The following is a 22,096-nucleotide window of genomic DNA, read 5'->3' as shown; positions in this document are numbered from 1 at the left end:
GTGGTGGTGGACATGCACATCTTTATTGCTAGCAGTCGGAGTCGGATCTTCGAGTTTAAGGACAGCTTGGTCTACAGAGCAAGTTCCAGGGCAGGGAGGGCTACAAAAACAACCCTGTCTCAAAAAAAAAAAAAAAAAAAAAAAAAAAAGATATCCCAGTGAGTAAAGTAACTTGCCTTTAAGCCTGAGAATCTTATTTCCAAGGCTCCATGGTGGAAGAACTGATTCCTGTAAGCTTTCTCTAGCCTTCACATACAAGCTTTGGCTTGCCCCTCTTCAACGTAAAATGTAAAAAACAAACAAAAAAATTCGTAATTGCTCTGCTGCAACAAAACAGAAAACCTCGGGGTCTGGGGAGATGGCTCCAGTGGTTAGGAGCCCTACTGCTCTTCCAGAGGACTGGGGTTCAATTCCCAGCACTAACATGGCAGCTCACAATTGTCTGTCATTCCAGTTGCAAGGGACCCGACACCCTTGGGAAAACAATGTACACAACGCAAAAATAAATAAATAAATCTAGAAATGTAAAAAAAAAAAAAAAAAAAAAAAAAAAAAAAAAAAAAAAAATCCAAACAAGCAAAACCCCTCATAATTCAAGATTTTGTTTTGAAAATCCTCTGTACAACCTCTCCCAACTACAGGCCATCTAAGGAGCATTTTTTGAGTCTGGGGCCCAAGAAGAGCCTAGTCAGTTTGCAACCAACTTTGGGGGTAGGTAGGTAGCTCCCTCGACATAGCTAATTCAACAAATGTTGGAACAAGAGAAGGGTGGGTTTCGCCACGAGGGTTAAGGCTACACCATGAAAAGAACTAATAGCCAGAGCGCCTAAGGGGAGTCTAATACAGGGGTTGCTGGGAGAAGCCAGGCCAGCTCAAAGCTAGACCAGGCTCCCACGGAGGCGGGGTCAGGCACGATCCGCTGCACAGCCTAGGCGGGGCCAGGACAGTTGGGACCCAGCTACGACTGAGATCCAATCCTTGTCTGGCGCCAACTCCGTGTTCCAGAGGCTTCCGCTAGACCACAATTCTCAGGGGCTCGCTCTGCTCGCCTCCTTCCCTGACTTAGCCTCTCCTCCCGCGCTGCGGGCCGTAGCTGTGCCTCCGCGAATAGCATTCTGGGAATTGTAGTATTCTTCAAGTTCACTGATACCCATAAGGAGCTACATAGGGACTACATTTCCCAGAGTGCAGCGAGTCGGGCGAGGGAAGGCAAGGGGGAAGGGACAGTCGGTCGCAGACCGCGCTGGGTTGCCGCCGCCGCTGCCGCCATCGTGCCAGCCCCACGGGTGAGTGTTGGGGCCAGCGCGCCGGGGCGGGGGCTGGGCCGCAGGAGCCGCGCTCTAGGCCGCCGGGAGCTTCTGCTTCGAGGCCCTGGGAGGCCCCTCCCTCTTCACACCCCTCCGGCGGCCCGAAGAGGCGCGGGGCCCGCACCATGTGTCGCGCGCGGCTCCGCCTCCCGCGGATTCTCTGCGGCCGCGGTCGGGGGAATGCTGAAAGCCCGACGGACGCCTGTCCGTGCTGCCCTGTGTCCTGGCTGTTGCGCCGGAATGAGCTGTGGCCAGATCTTTTTCTCTGGTCCGGACGATCAGGATAGCTCTCAGGGCCCCGCCCCGTGTGGCCTTGCCTGGCTTGCTCGAATCCTACAACCTCTGCAGGCAGGTTGGCGGGCCGACCCCAGACCCACGTCCCACCACCGGCCAGCGAAGATCCGGGGATGGGCAACGCCACCCAGCTCGCTCCAGAGCCAGCATGGGTAAGGGTTGCCCGCCTGCCGCTGCTGGGGCTTGGGACCATTGCCCGGTTCCAAACCATAGCCCGGCTAGGATGTAGGTGAACGCTTCTCTGCCTGATTGCCTGCTGGGAGTGCACGAAACTTAACCTCTGGAGGACAGGGCCAGGGTATCTGGGGCGGGAGGTGATGCTTCGTGGGACTTTATTTCTAGTTAGACTTAGAAAATCTGAACTTAGTGTCTTTGGAGAGGTAGTTCCTGGCTGGTAGGCCCAGCCTCCACCCTTATTTATCCATGACTAGGCTCCAGCTTTAGGGTGGGTTGCCTGACAACTAATGGAGGAAGGATGCCAAAGAAGTGAAATTAGTTGTGTAAGCTACTAAGCTTTTTTCCCCATCAAGCATAGCCCAATTCTGAAATACATCAGAACCTCCTAGAGTCAGCATAGCATAGCTTTAGAGAAAGTTGACTCCTTAAGAATAAAGTGATAAGGTAGGAATTTAATGTGTGAAGAAGTGGACTCTAAGCTTGAGGTCCTTGACACTAATGGTGGACAAGAAAATGTGGAAGGAACCCTGTGACCAGAGCTCAGATTTAGGCTGTATTTGCCTTTTGAAGCTGGTTGCAGAGCTGGAAGTTGAAGAATGTTTGGTTTCTCTTCACTTGTGCTGGAGCTGCCTTTGAACAGTAAGAAGCTGGTTGGGCCTTGAGAAATTACTTTATTAGTGGCACCATAGATCATCACATTGAGTCCCTGGAGAAGGGGTGTATTTAACCAGTTACTATTAGCAGGCTTTGAAAAGGCACTTCTGGCTGGACCATGGTGGCACATGCCTTTAATCCCAGTACTTGGGAGGCAGAGGCAGGGGGATCTCTGAGTTTGAGGCAAGTTCCAGGACAACCAAGGCTACACTTGGAAACCCTGTCTCAGAATACACACACACACACACACAAACACACACACACACCAAAAACACACTTCTGTTTGGTGATTAAGGGATTAGTGTAGAGAAGTTCCTAGGACCCCTGTGGAAAGTGACTCTTGTCAGCTTAAATTCTCTGGCCCATTAATGGCTTCTGTATCACAGGCTTTTTTGTTTGTTTGTTTGTTTGTTTAGACAGGGTTCTTAAAAGGACTAAGAAGCAGTTTGGTCCTGCAAGCAGAGTGCCCAGTCTCTTTGGATGACTGACAGGACCAGGATGCAGAAAGTCACTGTTTTTTATCTACCTGTTCTTTGAATATTTCCTCAGATACTGTTTTTCTGGTTTTCACTTAAGAATTTTTCTCCTGTTAGTTTTAGGAGCTAGGGATGTTACTCTTCATTGGTAGATTTCTTGTTTAATCACTAGCACTGAATACATTGGGTATGGTGGCAAAAGCTTGAAATCTTAGTACTGGGATAAATGAGACCCTGTTTCAAAGAAACAAAACAAACTCTCCAGCTTGTCTAGGTTTCAGATGAGCTAGGTTTGTAACTATAGATCAGTTTGAATATTCTAAGATTCTGGGTGGCTTGTACATTGCATAGGACCTCCTTTTTTCTTTCTTTCTTTCTTTCTTTCTTTCTTTCTTTCTTTCTTTCTTTTTTTAATGCAGTGCTAGGGATAAGACCCAAGACTTTATAAATACTAGGCTACACATACTCCAGCACCTTGAGGATCAAAAAAGATACTTCTTCTCAAAAGCTAGCCAGAACTAGGAGGAATTCAGGTCTCTTATGCTTTAGAAGTTCCCGGAAATTAGCTGGGCAGTGGTGGCTCACATCTTTTAATCCCAACACTTGGTAGGCAGAGGCAGTAGGATCTCTGTGAGTTTCAGGAGAGCCTGTCTCAAAAACAAAACAAAACAAACAAACAAACAAACAAAAAGAGAAATTCCCAGAAGCTACTATCTAGAGTAAACCATTGCCCAGTATCTGCCATGTAGGAAGTCAAAGGACCTGACTTGCTTTTAGCTAAGTGACAAAAACTAGCAAAAATAATAATAATAATAATATTGTTTTGGAGTCTGTCCTGAAACTAGCTCTGTAAAGCAGGCTGGTCTCCAACTCAAAGAGATTCACTTGCCTCTGCCTTCCGAGGGCTGTGATTAAATGCGTGCACTATCAATGCCTGGTTTGTAAAATTATTTTTTAATCTAAAAATGTATTTTGTGTGTGGCTATGCATGTGCTACAGCTGTGGAGGTTAGAGGACAACTTTTAGAAGTCAGTTTTCTATGTCATTAAATCATCAGGCAAGACAACAGATACCTGTTGGGCTATCTCAATAGTCCCAGAATATATTCTGACATAGTATTACTATGTAATTCAGCGTAGTTCTGAACTTGTTATATAGCCTAAGCTGTCCTTGAATTTGCAGTCAACCTCTTGCCTCAGCCTCTCAAACTACTAGGATTATTGATGTATACCACCACAGTTGGCCTTTTAATATAAAATTTGGTCCCTTGTTTCTAGAATCCCACTTCTGTCTGAACCATGTCTTGCTTTATTCTGCTGTCTCTGAGGTTAGTGCATTGAAATGATGAATGATAAAGATGCAGAATTCCAAAATGTTAAAATTAAAAGGCCTCATAGCAAAAAATGGGACAAATGCCTGTAATTCTAGCACCTGTGAGACTGAAGGAGTGATCATGTATTTCTGACTATTCTGGGATTACAAGACCTCAGAAAACATTGAAGCCAACAAAAACCCTTCAGAACATTGGTTCTCAACCTGTGGGTCACAACTCATTGGGGGTTGAATGAACCTTTCACAGGGGTTTCCTAAGACCACTGGAAAACACAGATATTTACATTATGACTCATAACAGTAGCAAAATTACAATTATGAAATAACAAAGAAAATAATTTTATGGTTGGGATCACCACAACCTGAGGAACTGTATTAAAGCATTGAACCATTAGGAAAGTTGAGAAATCAGTGCTTTAGAGTAAGAGATACCTAAGTGGGTAAGAATGCTTGCTGTGCAAGGGTGAGTTTAAATCCTCAGCACCCACATTAAAAGCCAGGCCATACACTCTGTAATCCAAGCATTGTCAGGAGGTTTGCTGAGACTTGCTGACTGTCAGCCTGGCTTCAAATTCCTCTGATGTTGAGTACAAGCAACATGCGGAAGACTTCAATAATCTTAGCACTTTGAAGTTTGGGGCAGGAGGAGAGTATGAGTTCAAGGACAAACCTTGTGGTGCACACCTTTAGACACAGCACTCGGGTGGCAGAGTTCAAGGTCAGCCCGGACTACAGAGCAAGTTCCAGGACACAAAGAAACCCTGTCTTGAAAAAACTGACTGTGTGGACCATATAATGAGACCATATCTCAAAAAAGAAAAAGAAACAAGAAAAGAAAAAAGAAAAATTCAAGATTCCCTTAGTAAGGTATTAGCATTTTGTTTGACATTATCATGCTGGGTTTTTTTTTTTTTTTTCTGAAGACATTCTTTTGTCCTTTCTGTATGTTTGACTTTGGGCTGAGGCTGTGGGCACATATACACATACACATCGAGAGATAGACAAGCCCTGGTGTTGTGCTGTGGAAGGAAGGTGTCTGTGCTGAGGGTGATGGGAGTAATTGGCATTATGTGCTGCAAGCTTAGTTGAAGAGAACTGCAGGGACTCTGATCCTGTGCCGTAGGGGGAGCTTTTAAAGGGTTACAAAGAAGAGCAAACTAGTGGTCCCACCTTCCTCTCCAGTGACTGGCCAAAACCATAGGAATCTGCTCAGTTCCCAGAATGCCTAGGAATATCACCAACGTTGTCTGACCTTCAATTTTCTTGCCTGAAACATGGGTGGTGTGTAACATCTCTCACTTAACTCCCGAGACTCACTCATAGTCAGCTTCATTCAAATGACAAGCAGTTATTCCTTGAATCCTGTCCTGTTCTTCCAGCTTCCACCTCTGGAGTGACTTGGATTGCATTACAGGCCTGTGTGTCTTCACCATCCTGTATGAGTAGTGCTAAGAAATCAAACTCCAGGCTTGTGGTATTTTGTCTCGATGTTTTAAGGGGCAGTATCTAATAGGGATGTCAGAAATGACAAATACTGGGACTTGAGTATAGTTCAGTGGTAGAGCACTTGTGTAGCAGGCATGAGGCTTTAGATTCAGTCTCCAGTTTTTGGTGGGGGGTACAAAGATAAGAAATGAGAAGACTGCTTGTTTTAAACTACATTTCAGCTTATCCTTACTGGGCATTTTCCAAGATGGACGTTGAAAGTTAGGCAGGGGGGTTGGAGAGATTCCTCAGTGCTTAAAGAGTACTGGCTGTTCTTTCTGAGGTCCCGAGTTCAATACTCACCACCCACATAGTGGCTCATAGCCATTTATAATGGGATCTGATGCCTTCTTCTGGAATGCAGGTGTACATGTAGACTGAGCACTCATAGGATACATACATAAGCATACTTTATACATTTTTAAAAGATTTCTTTTTAACAGGCAGGAAGATATTCTGAGTTCAAGGCCAGTCTGGTCTACATAGTGAGTTTTAGGATAGCCAGGGCTACATAGAGGGACACTATCTTAATGAAGAAATTAATAAGTAAAATAATTTTTAAAAGTTATATTTTGTATGTGTGTATATCTGAATATATGTATATGAACCATATGTGCGCAAATGTCTGTGAAGGCAGATGAGAGAGTCAGATCCCTGGAACTGGAGTTACCGATACTTGTGTACAACCATGTAGGTTCTGGAAACTGAACCTGGATCTTCTGCAAGAGTAGTAAGTGCTATTAACCACTGAGCCATCTCTCTAGCTCTTACTATATTATTTATTTTGTACAGATGTCTGCTCAGAAGTGCATGCTCATGTGCTGTAGTTCACAGTGGAAGTCAGAGGAGAACCTGTGGGACTGTTCTCTCCTTCCACAATGTAGATCCTGAAGATTCAGGTTTTTTGGTTTGTCAACAAAATGCCTTTACCTGCCAAGCTAATATCAGAAGGGCAGAAAAGACATGGATTTCTCTTTACTAATAGCTTCTGCTATTCCACTTTGGGTTTTAGCTCCATTCTGGCCATCTTCATGGGTAACAAGTGCTAACTATGCCAGTGGCCTTTTGTGGTTTTGAATTCCATCTTCTCAGTTATACCTTCCTGAAGTGAAAATGACTATAACAGCCTTGTAGGGCCACTTCATTATGAGGCTCAAGTCAGACGGCATGATAGAGAAGGTCTTTATCTTCTGTCCCTTTTATTCTCTGCTCTGCTCAGTCTTGATGTCACGGCAATGCTGTCTGTGGATGGTGGTGGCAGACCATGGGAGCAGTTATTGAGGAGCTTCATGCCCTACCAGGGGCCCTGATGAAAAGTTCAAGGTCTGAAGCTCAGTTGATAAATAAAAACTAAAAAAAGCCAAGGGCTCCAGAGCTCTTGTGAAACCATCTGGGGAAGGGAGGTTACTAGGACAGTTAGTGCAGAGCAGAGTATAGAATACAGATCTCAGGAGTCAGCTCCTGGATCAGTCTAGGCTCTGTAAGTCTCCAGGCATAGGAAAGGGTCCAAATGGTGCTAGGGATGCATAGACTTTAGTCTGTCCATTTTAGGAAAGGACTCTGCATGTCTCTCAACTTGGGCAGTTGCCATTCCTGCATCAAGAATGCCTCTCTGTGTGCAGCCTCTCTGTTGGAGGCTGATGATTACTCCTTATCATTGGGTTTTGCTTTAGTCCCTGGGTTAATTTTTCCCTAATTTGCCCACAGTTACTGATGAAGAGCCAGGACCACCGGTTCATAACACAGGGAGAAGTGAAGCAGGCTAGTGGCCAGATCTTCAAGGATGTGGCTGTCTATCTACCATTTGCCATAGCTGCTTCCCAGGATGACTAGGGCCTTGGGATTGAGAGAGGGTGTTGGGGCCAGTCTCCACTTGTAGCATGTCACTCACCTGAATGGATGAAAGGACCATTTCCTGGCAACTTAAAAGGTGTGGGTGTAGGAGACATGGGTTACTGAGCCACTTATGTTGAACAGGGTTGCCCAAAACTGACAACTCCAGAGAACAGCCAGCTTCAGTTAGGCTCCCACACATTCATTCACTTAGACAGCAAAAAGTTATTGAGTGCTGGACCAGGTACCATGGATACGGGTGATTAAGACTGCCCTGGTCAGGGAGACATACTACATTATAAACATGATCTGACAGGGTGATGAGTGCTAAGAAAAACAATAAAGGAGATAAAATGAGTAACCATATTTCTGGACATGACATGGCTGATGTACCCATCAATTCACAGCAGCAGTGGCTAATGCATAAGACTGAGCCCATTGACATTTTATCAGTGAGGGAAGGGCCTCATAAGACCCCTCCCTGAGGAGCTCCAAGCAGTGAATAGTTAATGGCTGCTGGGAGAGGGGGGTTATTCATTGTACAAGCTATGAACTTTAATTAAATGCAGTGGGCTGAAGGGGAAAAAAAAAGACGAAGGGGGGGATTATTGTTGGGTGAAGAGTTTGGTGGGAGAAAGGATAAGAGAAGATAATGGGGGAAAATATGATCTAAGTGTTTCACATATGTACAAACTCGTGAAAGAATAAAGGAAAATGAGTGACTGGACAGTAATTTTAAACTAGGATAGTCAGGGAAGGTATTAGTGAAGAGGTGACATTTGAATTGATACATGACAAGGAACCAGGTGTCTAGTTGCAAGAGTGGTCCAGGTAGAAGAAGCAGTGACTGGGCTGTGAGTCACTAACTAGTGACTAACTAGTCAAACCTTGCTTAAGCTCCTTGGACCCCTGGGTCAAGTGTAAGAAGTCTCATGGAGGAGGAGTAGCTGCCTAGAAGGTTTACTGCCTAGTGTTTATTGCCAACCGTGACAACCTGCCTTCAATTCCCGGGACTGGAAAGAGAACCAAGTTTCCTCTGACCACCACATGTTTGGACTGAAGAATACACACACACACACACACACACAAAGAACACACACACCCCTAAAGAGAACCGAGTTTCCTCTGACCACCACATGTTTGGACTGAAGAATACACACACACACACCCCACACACACACACCCCCACACACACACCCTAAATCGTTGGAATAAAAGAAGCAGTGACTACAAAGTTCTCAGGTGAGAATGGCCTCTGTTTAGAAAGTAGCAAAATGCGCAGTGTGGTTGCTAAAGAGGGAAAAGAGTAGGTGGCAAGTCAAGGAGGTAATTCAGGGCCTTGAAGATAAAATAGTAGTGAGGCTTTGTTTCCATATAAAAATCATTGGAAGGCCACAGACCATGAATTACATATTGCAGATTCTACAACTTCATGAGACTAGAGAAACAGGATATTTTTTGTTTGTCTTTTGAGACAGGGTTTCTCTGTATTGCTTTGAGCCTGTCCTGGAACTAGCTCTGTAAACCAGGCTGGCCTGGAACTCACAGAGATCCACCTGCCTCTGCTTCCTAAGTGCTGGGATTAAAGGCATGTGCCACCACAGCCTGGCCTGAGTTATTTTTTAATAAACAAATCCTTCCCAGGCTGTGCTTCAAGGTTATATGTTTGGGGCCTGGCAAACAGAAGAATTAGGGGGAAATGGCACTCAATTTCTAAGGCTGTTGCAAGCTCAGCACATTTAGCGATCTCCACTGGACTTAGTGATGGGCCTTCAGATATGAGATCATCTCTGTCTATTGAACTAGTGATTCTTTTTCTTTTAACCTTCTCTAGTATTCTTGTGCCCCATATCAGCCCCAGGTCCAGCTTGGCCAGCATCTATCCAATTCCTTTGTTGAAACAGTAGAAACTGGTTTGTGATTTTGAAGTGTGTGTGCGTGTTTTTTTTTTTTTGTGTGTGTGTGTGTGTAATACTGGGGATCAAATCTTGGGCTTCACACAAAGGAAGTGCTCTACAACTGGACTATATCTCCCCAACCCTTTATTTTTAATTTTATTTAATTTTTTTACATATTTTTTGGAGGGACATGCCATAATATGTGTAGAAGTTAGAGAACAACTTGTAGCTGTTTTGTACTTCTGCCACATGGGTTCCAGGGATTGAAAACAAGTTTGTTAGGAATTGCCTTTACCTACTGAACCTTCTTGTCAGGTCTCTGACCCTTTTTGTATGTATGAATATTTTACTTGGATTTATGTACATACACTGTGTACATGCTTGGTGTCTACAGAGGACAGGAGAGGGTTTTGGATCCTTTGGAACTGACTTTACAGATGCTTGTGAGCCAACATGTACATGCTGGGAACTGAACCTAGCTTTTCTGCTAGGGCAGCAAATACACATACTGTTAAACTATCTTTGCAGTTCTCAGATAACCTTTTCTGTTTTTTACTTAAGGCATCACTTTAGCCTAGACTTGCCTAGAATTCACATAGTCTTCATCTCTAAACCTCCTAAATGCTGAGATTACAGGCATGAACTACTCTATGAGTTGTGCATCTTCAGCCCTTCATATAAAATTTTTTGAGAAGGGCCTGCTTTGCTCCTCTCAGAGAGCTCAGAGGTCTAGGTCTTCATGCTTAGAACCTACTGTTTCACAGATGAGATCTGTTCATTTTTTAGCTCTAAGAGGACTCAGGTTGTCATTAGAAACCTGTGAGCCTGATAAACCTAGGCAGTTGAATTCTACTGTGTAGTAGCTGCTGAGTTGATTACTCACTGAGTCTGATTTGTTCATTTCTGACATGAGTATTGCTGGGGTGGGGCAGTGCATGTAAGGCTTTTTGCACATTTCTCTTTTTGCTTGCTCTGTGTCTTTTCGAGTCAGGAGTCTCCTTGATGTGCTGATCACTGCTTTTGGAGATACTTGACATCTAAAAGTGAAGATACTTTTATTTATTTGTTTGTTTTGCCTAGTGAGACCTTTTAGCCTTTTAGGTCAACTCTTAATCTGGAGTCTATGATTGGATTCTTTTTTTTTTTTTGAGACAGGGTTTCTCTGTGTAGCCCTGGCAGTCCTAGAATTCACTGTGGAACAGGCTGGCCTGGAACTCACAGAGATCCTCCTGCCTCTGCTCCTGAGTGCTGGGATTACAGGTGGGATTACAGGTGTCTTGATGGTTGGGTTCTTAGAGGGTCTGAACACCCTGAAATTATTAACAAGATTTGTATATTTCCTCCCTTGTGAATGCTTGGCAGAGAGTTACATAAAGGTCCAAAGAGGCTGTTCTCAAGGAGCAGCTTCTTGCCACAGCTGATAGTTCTTCATGTCATGTGGGACTGCATTTCTTAATCTGGTTTTCAGGCTTATACTTTCATAATAAATATGTTAAGAACACAATCAGAGCTTTCTGGCTATTCTGAGGAAGCATTTAGCCCTGTCTGGACACCAACCACAGGGGAATCATGTGGAGGGGAGGGGGCCTCTGCATTCTCTTTCTTTTTGGGCATGGGGGTGCTGTTTTTAAAGTATGAGTTGAAAACTATGTACCTGGTTTTGAGTAAACTATTAAACCTATAGTTTGCATTCCTACAACGTTCTGTACTGGGGAGGATGTATGAGTGAGGATTATGTGTGTGAAAATGACACAGTGGCCAGGTGTGGTAGGTACACCTTTAATCCCAGCACTCCCAGGCAGAGGCAGGTGTATTGCCTGAGTTCTAGAACAGCCGGGACTGTTACACAAACAAACCCTGTCTTGAAAAAACAAAACAGGGCAACCCCACGTGGAAGTAATAGTGCCTCAAGGCAGAGGAACAGAGCTGGGGTATATTGATAGTTGATGGGTTTTGCACGTCAAGTGGGTCAACATTGGTGTCTGGTAATGAGTTGACAATTAGGGTCTGACCAATGCCTGGGAAGAAGAAAAAGATTTGACCAAGCCAGTGGTTATATCCTTACCAGGGACTCACCTTTGCAAAAATGCTGGTGAGCAAGCACTGGACTTTGTGTGTCTGTGTGTGTCTGTGTGTGTGTGTGTGTGTCTGTGTGTGTCTGTGTGTGTCTGTCTGTCTGTCTAGATCCAGGTAGAATGAATAGCTGGCAAGATAGGGATGGGTGTAGATGACCTCCAGCAGACCTTACAGTTTGATCTTTTTTGTCTTCCCTTTTTAAATATATTTTAACTTGTGTGGGTGTTTTCTCTCAATGAATGTCTGCACGGAGTTCAAGCCTGCTGCTCTTGGGGGCCAGAAGAGGGCATCAGATTTGCAGAGGTTGTAGGTTCTGGGATTTAAACCCAGGTTCTCTAGGAGACCAGCTAATGCTTGAGCCATTTCTCCAATCCCATCTTGCTGTCGGTTTTTTGTTTTTTCCCCTTTTTAAATTTATTTATTTTGGTTTTCCAAGACTGGGTTTTTCTGTAATTTTAGAGCCTGTCCTGGAACTCACTTTGTTACCAGGCTGGATCTCACAGAGATCTGTCTATCTCTGCCTTCCCAGTGTAAAGGCGTACACTGCTTTGGGGGAGTAGGGGTGCAGGGAGAAGCTCTGGCTCTGTAGCCCAGGCTAGTCTTGAACTCATTGTTTTTCCTGAAGCTGACCTTGGTCTTCTAGCATTCTTTCTACCTCAGCATCCCAAAATCTTGGCTTACAGGTTTATGTCACACCCAGGAGTTTGTGTTGTATGTTTTTGGTTTTTTGTATTTGTATGTCTGTGTGGCCAGAAGAGGGTATCAGATCATTTGGAGCTGAAGTTACAAGCAGTTATGAGCTGCAGACATTGCTGCCATGAGCAGGACTCTGATTCAGCTGAATACTCTTCAGTTCCTTTCTTGTTCTTGTCTTAGTTGGTTTGCTTGATTGGTTGAGTGAGACAGTCTCACTGTGTAGCTCTTGCAGGCCTGTATGTCACTATCATCTAGACCAGGCTGGCTTAAACACAACAAAGATCCTCCTCCCTCTGTCTCTGCCTCCAAGTGCTGGGTTAAAAGACCTGCACCACCATACCTGAATTCTATTATTTTGTGAAACAAGAGTTTTCACTGTGCAGTTTGGTTGCCTGAAATTTACAACTGTCCTAGTGTACAGGAATTGCAGGTATGCCATGTAGCCCTGGACTTACTATAACTCATTATTCTCTCCTTTAACTGCCTGAGTACTGGGACTGGAGAAATGTAATAGCATACCTAGTTTAGGGTTTGGCTTTAACCCAAAGGCAACAGTGTTAAATGAAACATGTGACCAACTTTGTGGTTTAGGGTTCAGTTATACAAGACTGTGTCAGCCTGCTATCTAAATGAGCTTTAGACAAACCCTTCTACATTGTCCAGCCTTATGTAAGTTTACATATCTGTAAAGCAAGATGACAGTGGAACATAATATGTTTGGGTACATGGGAATAAATGCATGAAGATTGAGCAGGCTTGGAGTAAGGTTGGTATTGGCTCCTAGATCTGCTTTTGATCTCCTTAAAGCAAAGGGCTTTATGCAGTCTTTTTTATTGGGTTTTCTTTTTGCTGTTTTGTTTTTGAGACAGGGTCTCTAACCCAGGCTGGCCTCAAACTCCCTTGTAGCCAAGTGACACCTTGAGCTTTTGATCCTCCTGCCTCTACCCTATCTCAAAACAAGCAAAAACAAAACAAAACCCTACTTAACATAGTAGTACATACCTTTAATCTTAGCACTCAGGAGGAATAACAAACAGTTCAGCCTGGTCTGTATAAATAGTAAGTTCTAGACCATTCAGTACAAGTCTCCATAATGAGACTATTCCAGATAGATAGGTTCATAGGATAGATAGAACAGTGCTACTGAAAAAGAAAGAACACCCTTCTACTTCTCATGCCACTCTTGTCTTACCCTGTGGCATCACTGTTCTTGTTTCTGAAATTCCAGCCTTGCTCTCTCTAACTTCCATCTCTGACACCCTAGTTTCCTGCCCTGGTCTGTTTTGGTGGTGTCACACAGTTGGTGGTGCTGTTTCTTCTGCTTGGCATGTTCTTTTCTAGGATCTCCCCTGAGAACTGTCCAACCTTGATGCAGGCTGGGGGCAGAAGGAGGAATGATGATCATTATTTCTTCAGCTTTTCTCAAGAGCTCTTGGGAACTGGGCAAAGTATCTTGGGTTTTTTTGTGGGGTTGGGACATGTTGAGTGAAAACTAAGGTAGAAGGGGCAGAGGTGTGAGGGTAGGGAAATGTGGAAAGTTGGAAATGTGACCAAGATTGCTTGTGAAACTAGTAGTAGGTCCTATGCTTCCATTGATTGGTTTCTTGGCACAAATTAAGTTGGGACACACCTTATGTTCCTGTGTACAGGCGTGGGTGGATCCAAGCTTTCTCTTCTGCTTGTTTTAGACTTTCCTGGACATTTCTTAGTCATCTGAGCGTAGAGTTTCTATTTTTAGTGCAACTACCTCCTAGGGAACTTAAAATAAAACTGGCTTCATTTCCTGGCCCTTCATTGGCTAGAATATCCGTCATAAGCTAGACAATTGGATTTATCTCTATTCCTCTACACTGTCCCTAACTCTGGCTTCTCTGGCCTTGTCCAAGGTCATAGTGACTGTAGTAAGTTAGTACTTACTATGTCAAGCAGTCACTTTACTAAGTTTCATTGTCGAAGACCCTATGTAACCACCAGCAACCTCCATGTTGACATCTTCCGCTTTGCAGAGGAGTTTGTGGAAGCCCTAGAAGCAGTAACTTGTATTAGCTCCTACTGCAGCTGATGGTATTCTGCTGGGGTGAAATTACCTTCTGTTTTGTCTCAGACATATTTTCAGGACAAGGATATGCTCGTCTGCAGATGCACACAGAATAACACATGGGTTTGGAGGGTGGGCGTCAATGTGGCTTTTTATCAGTATCCGTGGGATCGTGGGCTTCTAGCTTGGTAGGGATTCCCCTTCAGGAACAGGGCAGTTGTTAAGACAGGATGATGATGATGTTCAGAGGTGCTGTTTCCCACTCACAGCCTCCATCTATTTCCCATTTGCATCCTTCTGTCACAGCTCTGAAGTGAGTAGAGAATATTATTACCAATGAAGAAATAACAGCAGAAAAGACCAGTTCAAGAGTCACCTGCCCTCAGAATTGTTAGGTGGCTCCTTAGGACTTGCTGTGGTCAGAGTGGAGTCTTTAGAAGTCATGTGTCATAGTCATCGTCGTCATCTCTCCTCCTCTCCCCCATTCCAGCACATCCTTGGGACAGTGTTGGAAGCTTGAAGGCTAAAAGAGAAACGTATTACACAGAAACATCAGTAGTTTCTGGTCTGATTAATGGGTAGAATGGCAGTAACTGGCCTTAGGGGTTATTGAGAAGATTAAAGGAAATTGTGGAGCTAGAGTCGGTGTTTAGTTCCTTCTCCCCTTACTGGACATTATAGGGCTATTCTGATACTCCTTTGTCCCAGTTACAACCTCAGCACCCATCTTGTATAACTGGTCCCCTTCTGTCATCAACTTAAAGCTTGGAAGACTCGCTAAATGTGGTTGGGGTTGGGTGAGGTCTCCTGTGAGATCCCCAGGGCTTTGTCACATTCCCTGAATGAACAGGTATCACCAGAGGATTTACCTGCATGAGAAGGCTAGGAAGACAAAGATCAGTGGCTGGCTTCTTCATGCTTGTGTGGTACTAACTAACACTTGTCTTTGTCTTGCTGGTCTTTGCAGGTCTTGGTGAGGTGGGTGACTCTCCAGGATGGGAGACAAGCCAATTTGGGAGCAGATTGGATCAAGCTTTATTCAGCATTACTACCAGTTATTTGATAATGACAGAACCCAACTAGGCGCAATTTACGTAAGTCTCCAACTTGAGAGCCAGAGTAGGTCCCTAGGAAATTAATTTGGATATCAAGAGTGGGGATTGTGGTATCCTGAACAAGAAGTTTGGGCTTTGCCATTCCATGTGGTTGGCACTTTATCAGGGCACATAGTCCTAGGAGTACCTCTCTTCCACATAAAGTAGCAGCAACCAGAGACTAGGACTCCTCCTCTGGATTCAACAGCCATGAGCATTTTCAACGCAAAGCTAGCTTCTGGTAGTCCCATGTGCAGCTTTATTTGAGCCCAGAGCACCTGAGTGCTGGTGGGGATCAAATAGTTAACAGGTGTAGTCTTCTAGGCAGGCAGGTATTACCTGGTGTGTGTGTTTTGTTTTTTTGTTTGTTTTTTTTTTTTTTTTGAGACAGTGTTTCTCTGTAGTTTTGGAACCTATCCTGGAACTCACTCTGTAAACCAGACTGGCCTCGATCTCACATAGATCCACCTGCCTCTGCCTCCCAAGTGCTGGGATTAAAGACGTACACCACCACTGCCTGTCACTTGGTGTTTTAAGGATACTCATTTACTCATATTCTTGACTCCTGAAATTCACTCACATAAGGGCATTTAGTCAGGCTAACAATGACAGGAGTAGCTTTAGAGCCTGTTTGGGCTGTCAGAAGTTGTCAGTATCTCTTCCAGAATGTCAGGATTCATTCAGATATTTTGGAAAAAAGAAAAGCATCTTCGCAGTGAGAGACTAAATTCATCATAGGTGATGTAAATTGTCATTATGAGTTAGAGGGATTGTACCCACGTGCTCATGCATGGAAGGCAGGTGCTCTACCACTGTTCTGTTCTCCCAGTCAGCCCTTCTCATTGCCTCTTCTTTTGGACACAGGGATTTCACTATTTTGCTCAGACTGGCTTCAGACCCAGATTCTTCTACCTCAGCCTTCTAAAAGGCTGGGAGTCAAGGTTGTTGTAAAATAATTAAAGCAGGTTTGACACCTCTCCTCCTAAAAGACATTTATCTTAGGAAAGTCCTAAAAGAATACTTCATGTATATTATTGCATAATCACTCAAATGTTTCCCCTTTGAAGAATGGGAAAACTAAAACTTAGAAAAATAAACAACTTACAACTTGCCTAATGTCACAGTTGGAAGGAGCAGTAGTTCCCACCTCTCCTGTCGCCCATCCCATCTCCACCCCGCATAAGACCTCACTACGTAGCTTTGGCCTGCTTCAGACACTCCATCACCCTGCCACAATGTCTCAAGCTTTCAGGCTAAAGTTGCCTCTTATTGGCCGACATTGGTAGCACACCCCTTTAATGTTCTTGGGAGGCAGGGGTAGAAGGATCTAGGTCAGCCAGGACTACACAGTGAGACTGTTTCACAGTGCATGAGGTAATAACTACACTGTAATAAACTTTGTATTGTTTTGTTTTTAGATTTTTTGTTTTGTTGGTTTGGTTTTTTTTTTTCCTAGCCAAGGTTTTTCTGTAGCTTTGGAGCCTGTCCTGGAACTAGCTCTGTAAACCAGGCTGGCCTTGAACTCACAGAGATCTGCCTGCTTTTGCCTCCTGAGTGCTGGGACCAAAGGTGTGCACCGCCTACACCTGGTAATTGTTTTGATTTTTAGAGACAAAGTTTTTCTCTGTGTAATCCTGGCTGACCTGAAATTCTGTAGATCAGGATGGCCTGGAACTCAGAGAGCAACCTGCCTCTGCCCCCCAGGTGCTAGGATTAGAGTTGTGAACTCCCACCACCCGGCTGATAATATTTTAGAGTGAAACAATGGGATATAATGTAGAAAGTTTGCTGAGCATTGTGGCATAAGTCTTTAATGGAGGCACTGAAAGGTGAGGCAGGCAAACAGATCCTTTGAGTTTGAGGCCAGCCAGGGCTACAATGTGAATCTTTGTCTCAAAAAATGTTTTTTGTTTTTTGTTTTTTTGTTTTTTTTTTTTTTTTTTTTTTTTTTTTTTTTGAACTTGCTCTGTATAATAGGCTGGCCTTGAACTCAGAGATCCATCTGCCTATGCCTCCTGAGTGCTGGGATTAAAGGCACGAGGCCCCGCAGAAATAAAAAACCTTCCAATTTAGAAATTAATTGCTGGTATAAATTTGGGATTCTTATTTATTTACTTAAATTTGGGGTTTGATTTTAATTTTTCTTTGTTTCTAGACAAGTAAGCATGTATGGGCTTGTTTTCCCAAGACCCTTTTGAAAACTTTGGGGATGGGGGAGGAGGCAGGGCCTTAGAGTGCTGAGGCCTTGACTGTACATTTCCTATGCACTTTACAGATTGATGCATCATGCCTTACGTGGGAAGGACAGCAGTTCCAGGGGAAAGCTGCCATTGTGGAGAAGTTGTCTGTAAGTAAGGTCCAGGACTAGAATACAGGTAGCTTCTGTCGTGCCCCTTCTGACCTCAGCCTACCCTCCATTCTTTCTCTTGCAGAGCCTTCCCTTCCAGAAAATCCAGCATAGTATCACGGCGCAGGACCATCAGCCTACACCAGATAGCTGTATCATCAGCATGGTCGTAGGCCAGCTCAAGGTAGTAGTGCCACTGTGTTGGAGGGCAATAGTGGGTAGGCAGAAGCTCTGTGAATATAAGGATGTGATCTGTTTATTGAGGAACATCTAAAGTGACTTGTCAAAACAAAAGCCATCAAAGTGATTGCCTAGAGCACCTGCTCATCCCCCCCCCTTTTTTTTTTTTTTTTTTTTTTTTTTTTTTCCTTTTTCTAATTTGGTTTTTTTCAAGATAGTTTCTTTGTGTGGCCTTGGCTGTCCTGGAACTCACTCTAGATCAGGCTGCCTCAAACTCAGATATTGCACTAAAGTAGTTGATGTGTGCCACCATCACCTGCACTGCTTAATGTGATGACCATGAGCCATGTGCAGTTGACCTTTCTTGCCTTCTCCTTTTCTTGGTGCTAGGCATTGAGTATATGCTAAGTGGGTACTTTCTCCAACTGAGTACTCTCAATCTCACAACAGTTTCTGTGTGTGTGTGTGCGTGTGTGTGTGTGTGCACACACGCACGCACACGTGCCCGTGCACTCATATATATGTATGATGTATGTATTTTGAGGCTGGATCTCTTAGTTGCGTTAGTCACATTGCTAGTGGCTATGGTTGCAGAATGTTCTAATGAAGAACACTGGTCTAGAGCCTTTATGGAAAAGGAACAAGATTTGTAGGAGCAGGTCAAGCTGTACTGGCAAACTCTTGGGCTCTTATATCACCCTGAGAAATAGGTAGACTTCAAGTTGGATGCTGAAAGACAATATTCTCCTACAGCCCTCAATGGTACTCTGAGTCTTTCTCTGAGACAGGGTCTTGCTATGTAGAACAAACCCTTGAATGCACAGAGATCCTCCTGCCTCTGCTTGCTAAGTACTAAAAGATGAAAGAAGTATATCACCCCTCCTGGCCCAAGCTGGGATTTACAGACCAAGTATCTGGAAGTCCAGCTTTGTTGTATTTTCCTTGTCTCTTAAGAAAAAAAAATGTAGTGAAAAAGCAATATTGTGCATATGTTAGTGTGTTTACATGATGGGTGTATTCTGTGTATGCTACAACACTATGTGGAGGTCAGAGGAAAACTTTCCTTCCAACTCATTATCACAGGGCTTATAGGGCAAGTGCCTTTACCTTTTGAGCACAACCTTGCTCTTTTTAAGGTATGTGTCATTATGCCTGGTTCCTTTACCCCTCTTAAGACCTGTCATCCTTATGGTCAAATAGTGTTTCCAAAGGCCTCTTCCTAAAGCAGGACAAATTGGCTGACCCTGAATCCAATATAGGGGTGGGGGGGGTAGTCGTGTTTGGGTCCAATAGGTATGTGGAAAGAGAGTGTCTGTGCCTCTATATTGGACCTAGAAGGACTGTCTACAAGTCCAGCCTTACTCTTTTAGTTCCTCTTGCCCTTTGTGAATGCTCTGTCCAGAACCTGTAACCCATAAGCCCTTAGGGTTGGGTATTTCCAAGGAGCTGAAGTAATAAACAGTACCTCTTCACACCTAGTTTTGTATTCCTCCTGGGGTTTTTATGCATCCTGGAGCTTCAGATGACCAATATGCCTCCTTGTTGACTGTACTTCTTAGAAAAAGAAGTGATGTTGGAGACTCTTTGTTAACTAGGCCTTATCCTCATTTTCTGAATTCTGTTTAGAGGTTTGGGGTCTTTTTTCTGCTGCGGTGTTAATGCTGGTCATTCCTCCATCCTACTCCACTTATAAAATTGTGATCCTATTGTGAACTTTGTATTTTTGCTTATTTGGGTTTGGGGAGGAGGCATATTTGCTTGTTTTATTCTTATGTTTGTTTTAAATATGGGGAGGGGGCTTATTTGCTTGTTTGATTCTTATATTTGTTTGTTTTAAATAGTTTTGTCATACACACTGGCAGGCATGTCCCACCATGCCCAATGTGAACTCAGTTTTGAGCCTTAAATTATTTACTCAGACCCGGTCTGTTTTAGCAGTAATTTCTCCAGATTGGACTAGTTGGCTTTATTGAACACATACCATTGCTTATGGTTTTTTTGATAGTATAAATTAAATAATAAGTGCTAACAGAGTCTTTACATTCTTTGATCACATCTGCCCAGAGACAGGCAAGTCTTTGGCACTGTTGCTTGGTTATTTGGTAAGATGTGATGCCTTTCTAATGAAACATGGCAATGTAAGTGCCATTTATTGACTTCTACATGACCAGCAGTGTTTCACACACAGTAGTTCACATTCATAGGTACCTATTCTGTACTGGCATTTGGTACAGTAAGTGCCTGATCCTCAGGTCTGTATTCTCTGCCTTATTCTACCACTGAACATTCTTCCTGTTCTTTGGCCCTCTTACTGAATCTTTTTTTTCTTCTTCCATACAGGCCGATGAAGATCCCATCATGGGTTTTCACCAGATGTTTCTATTAAAGAACATCAACGATGCTTGGGTTTGCACCAATGACATGTTCAGGCTTGCCCTGCACAACTTCGGCTGACCTCCACCTGGCCAGATACTCGCGCTGTTTCCTCCTCCCTCCTCTTCCCAATACTATCTCACTCCTCCAGATGTTCCAAATATCATACACAAACGAGCAGAGCCGAGGTGGGAGTGGGTGCAGCGCGCTTCTGTCACCAGGCGTTGTGCATGATGTTTGGATGCTAGACTAGTTGCATCTGACAGGAGAAGTTTGTGTTGTACCAGCGCATGCCTTGGAAAGACTTAAGTAATGCAAAAGATTGTCGGTTTTTGTTTTTGTTTTGTTTTTTAATCTACTGACAAGTTGCTCTAGTAACCCAAAGAAGTGAAGGAGAAAGCAGCTGCCTCACCGCCCAGATATTGATTTGTTCAGATGTTTCAATGCCTCATGATACAATAAAACCACAAAATTTTTCTTAACAGTTTAAATTGTTTTAATTAGTTAAGTAGTTGGCTGGGCATCAACAATTCTGGCCCATTGTCTCTTATTTCACCCTCTCATCTCTGCCTCACCTTAACAGTATCTGCTACAAGGAGCAAATTGACTGAAGTTACCAGTCCCAACTAAGTTTTCTCAAGCCTGCTAGGCCAGAGTTCTCTCCAACCCACTTGGTCTTTGGAAAGCAGGGAGAGCTGGAAGCAGGTCTGGCCTGAAGCTTGTCTTGTACTGAAGGCTCTAAAGTCAGTTCTGTTTGACACCTCCTGTGGCCTCTGCTCTGAGTAGATTCACGTCTAGTAGCAGGATAGATGATTCTCCTGTAACTTCTAGAAAGCCCTTGATAAATATGGTTTCCCATATTTAGACTCTCCAGGATGAAGTCCCAGATGGACCTATCCCATTCCCAAAAGGGTCAGGATCACAGAATTCCCACATTCCCTGAGCAAAGCAAGAGATGCTGTACTACCTGCTTGGTATGTCAACCGGGCCCCACTGAGTTGGAGTATAAATTCCACAATACAGAAGAAATCAGTGTGAAGGAGTCATGCTCTCATTCTCCCCTCCAGACTTTTGCAGGGTACCACCTCCTTACCCTCCACACACACCTTATGCGCTCTTCAAATCCCAGGAAGTCTTAACTATTAGGGCAGTTTCTGCCCTGCTCCTTAGTTTGGGCACAGGTCTTGCCCAGTACAAATCTAGCTTTTCATCCTTGAGACCTCTGGATAGTATAAAGCTGGTATTAAAATAGCAGCTGCAGCCTAGGATTGGTTGGGCATACCTGAAAACTCTCCCCTCCCCCCAAATCTCGCACTGTGGGGGGAGTAACTTTCCTCATACTCCACAGGTTGCCTGGTTACACCAGCACAGTTCTGGACAGCACACAGGAGGTATCAGTGGGACTGATCTCTAAGCTGCTGTGTATTGGGGGAAGTAGGGGTGGGGGAGAGGTAGATATCATCTGCCTCTTAATCCACCCTGTATAAAATCTGCAATACAGCTTCTTCCATGTACCTGTGCCTGAAATGTCTGCAATAAAGAAGTGTTTGTAAACTATGGTTTCTTTATTCCTAATTTGAAATTGCCATGTGGGGCAAGGGGATGTTGGGGACAGTCAGAAACAATGACAGTAATTTGTGTAGTAGTAACCATCTTCCTGGGGTTTAAGACCTCACAAGTGTCTAGATCTTGCTTACTCCTAAGGGGAAACAGACTTCTACCAATTCACTTTTTTCAAGGTCTCAAAAGTCGCTACCTGGGTGGTACAGTTGGTTCTGTTGTATTATTCAGAGTTCATGAGAATGAGCCAAGACCTGGATTGGGTCTCCAGAGACC

The 22,096-nt window shown here is 43.9% G+C and overlaps 1 protein-coding gene across 3 annotated transcripts; it reads left to right on the top strand.

Annotated features, from left to right (window-relative positions):
• Positions 1-1,166: 1,166 nt before the first annotated feature.
• Nutf2 (nuclear transport factor 2) lies at positions 1,167-20,751 on the top strand. 3 transcript variants are annotated; one of them, XM_051201352.1, is made up of 5 exons: positions 1,167-1,286; positions 15,234-15,360; positions 17,636-17,707; positions 17,793-17,891; positions 20,228-20,751. In XM_051201352.1, exons 2-5 carry the CDS (start codon positions 15,262-15,264, stop codon positions 20,339-20,341), a joined length of 384 nt encoding a protein of 127 aa, XP_051057309.1. In that variant the 5' UTR covers positions 1,167-1,286; positions 15,234-15,261; the 3' UTR covers positions 20,342-20,751. The 3 variants fall into 3 exon arrangements, with proteins under 3 accessions (XP_051057309.1, XP_051057310.1, XP_051057308.1); XM_051201351.1 differs by lacking the exon at positions 1,167-1,286 and adding an exon at positions 1,397-1,753; XM_051201353.1 differs by lacking the exons at positions 1,167-1,286; positions 15,234-15,360 and adding an exon at positions 1,369-1,753.
• Positions 20,752-22,096: the final 1,345 nt, after the last annotated feature.

This window comes from Phodopus roborovskii, unplaced genomic scaffold (assembly GCF_943737965.1).
Source record: "Phodopus roborovskii unplaced genomic scaffold, PHOROB, whole genome shotgun sequence".
In the NCBI taxonomy this organism is placed as follows: domain Eukaryota; kingdom Metazoa; phylum Chordata; class Mammalia; order Rodentia; family Cricetidae; genus Phodopus; species Phodopus roborovskii.
This window is presented reverse-complemented; position numbering and strand designations above follow the sequence as displayed.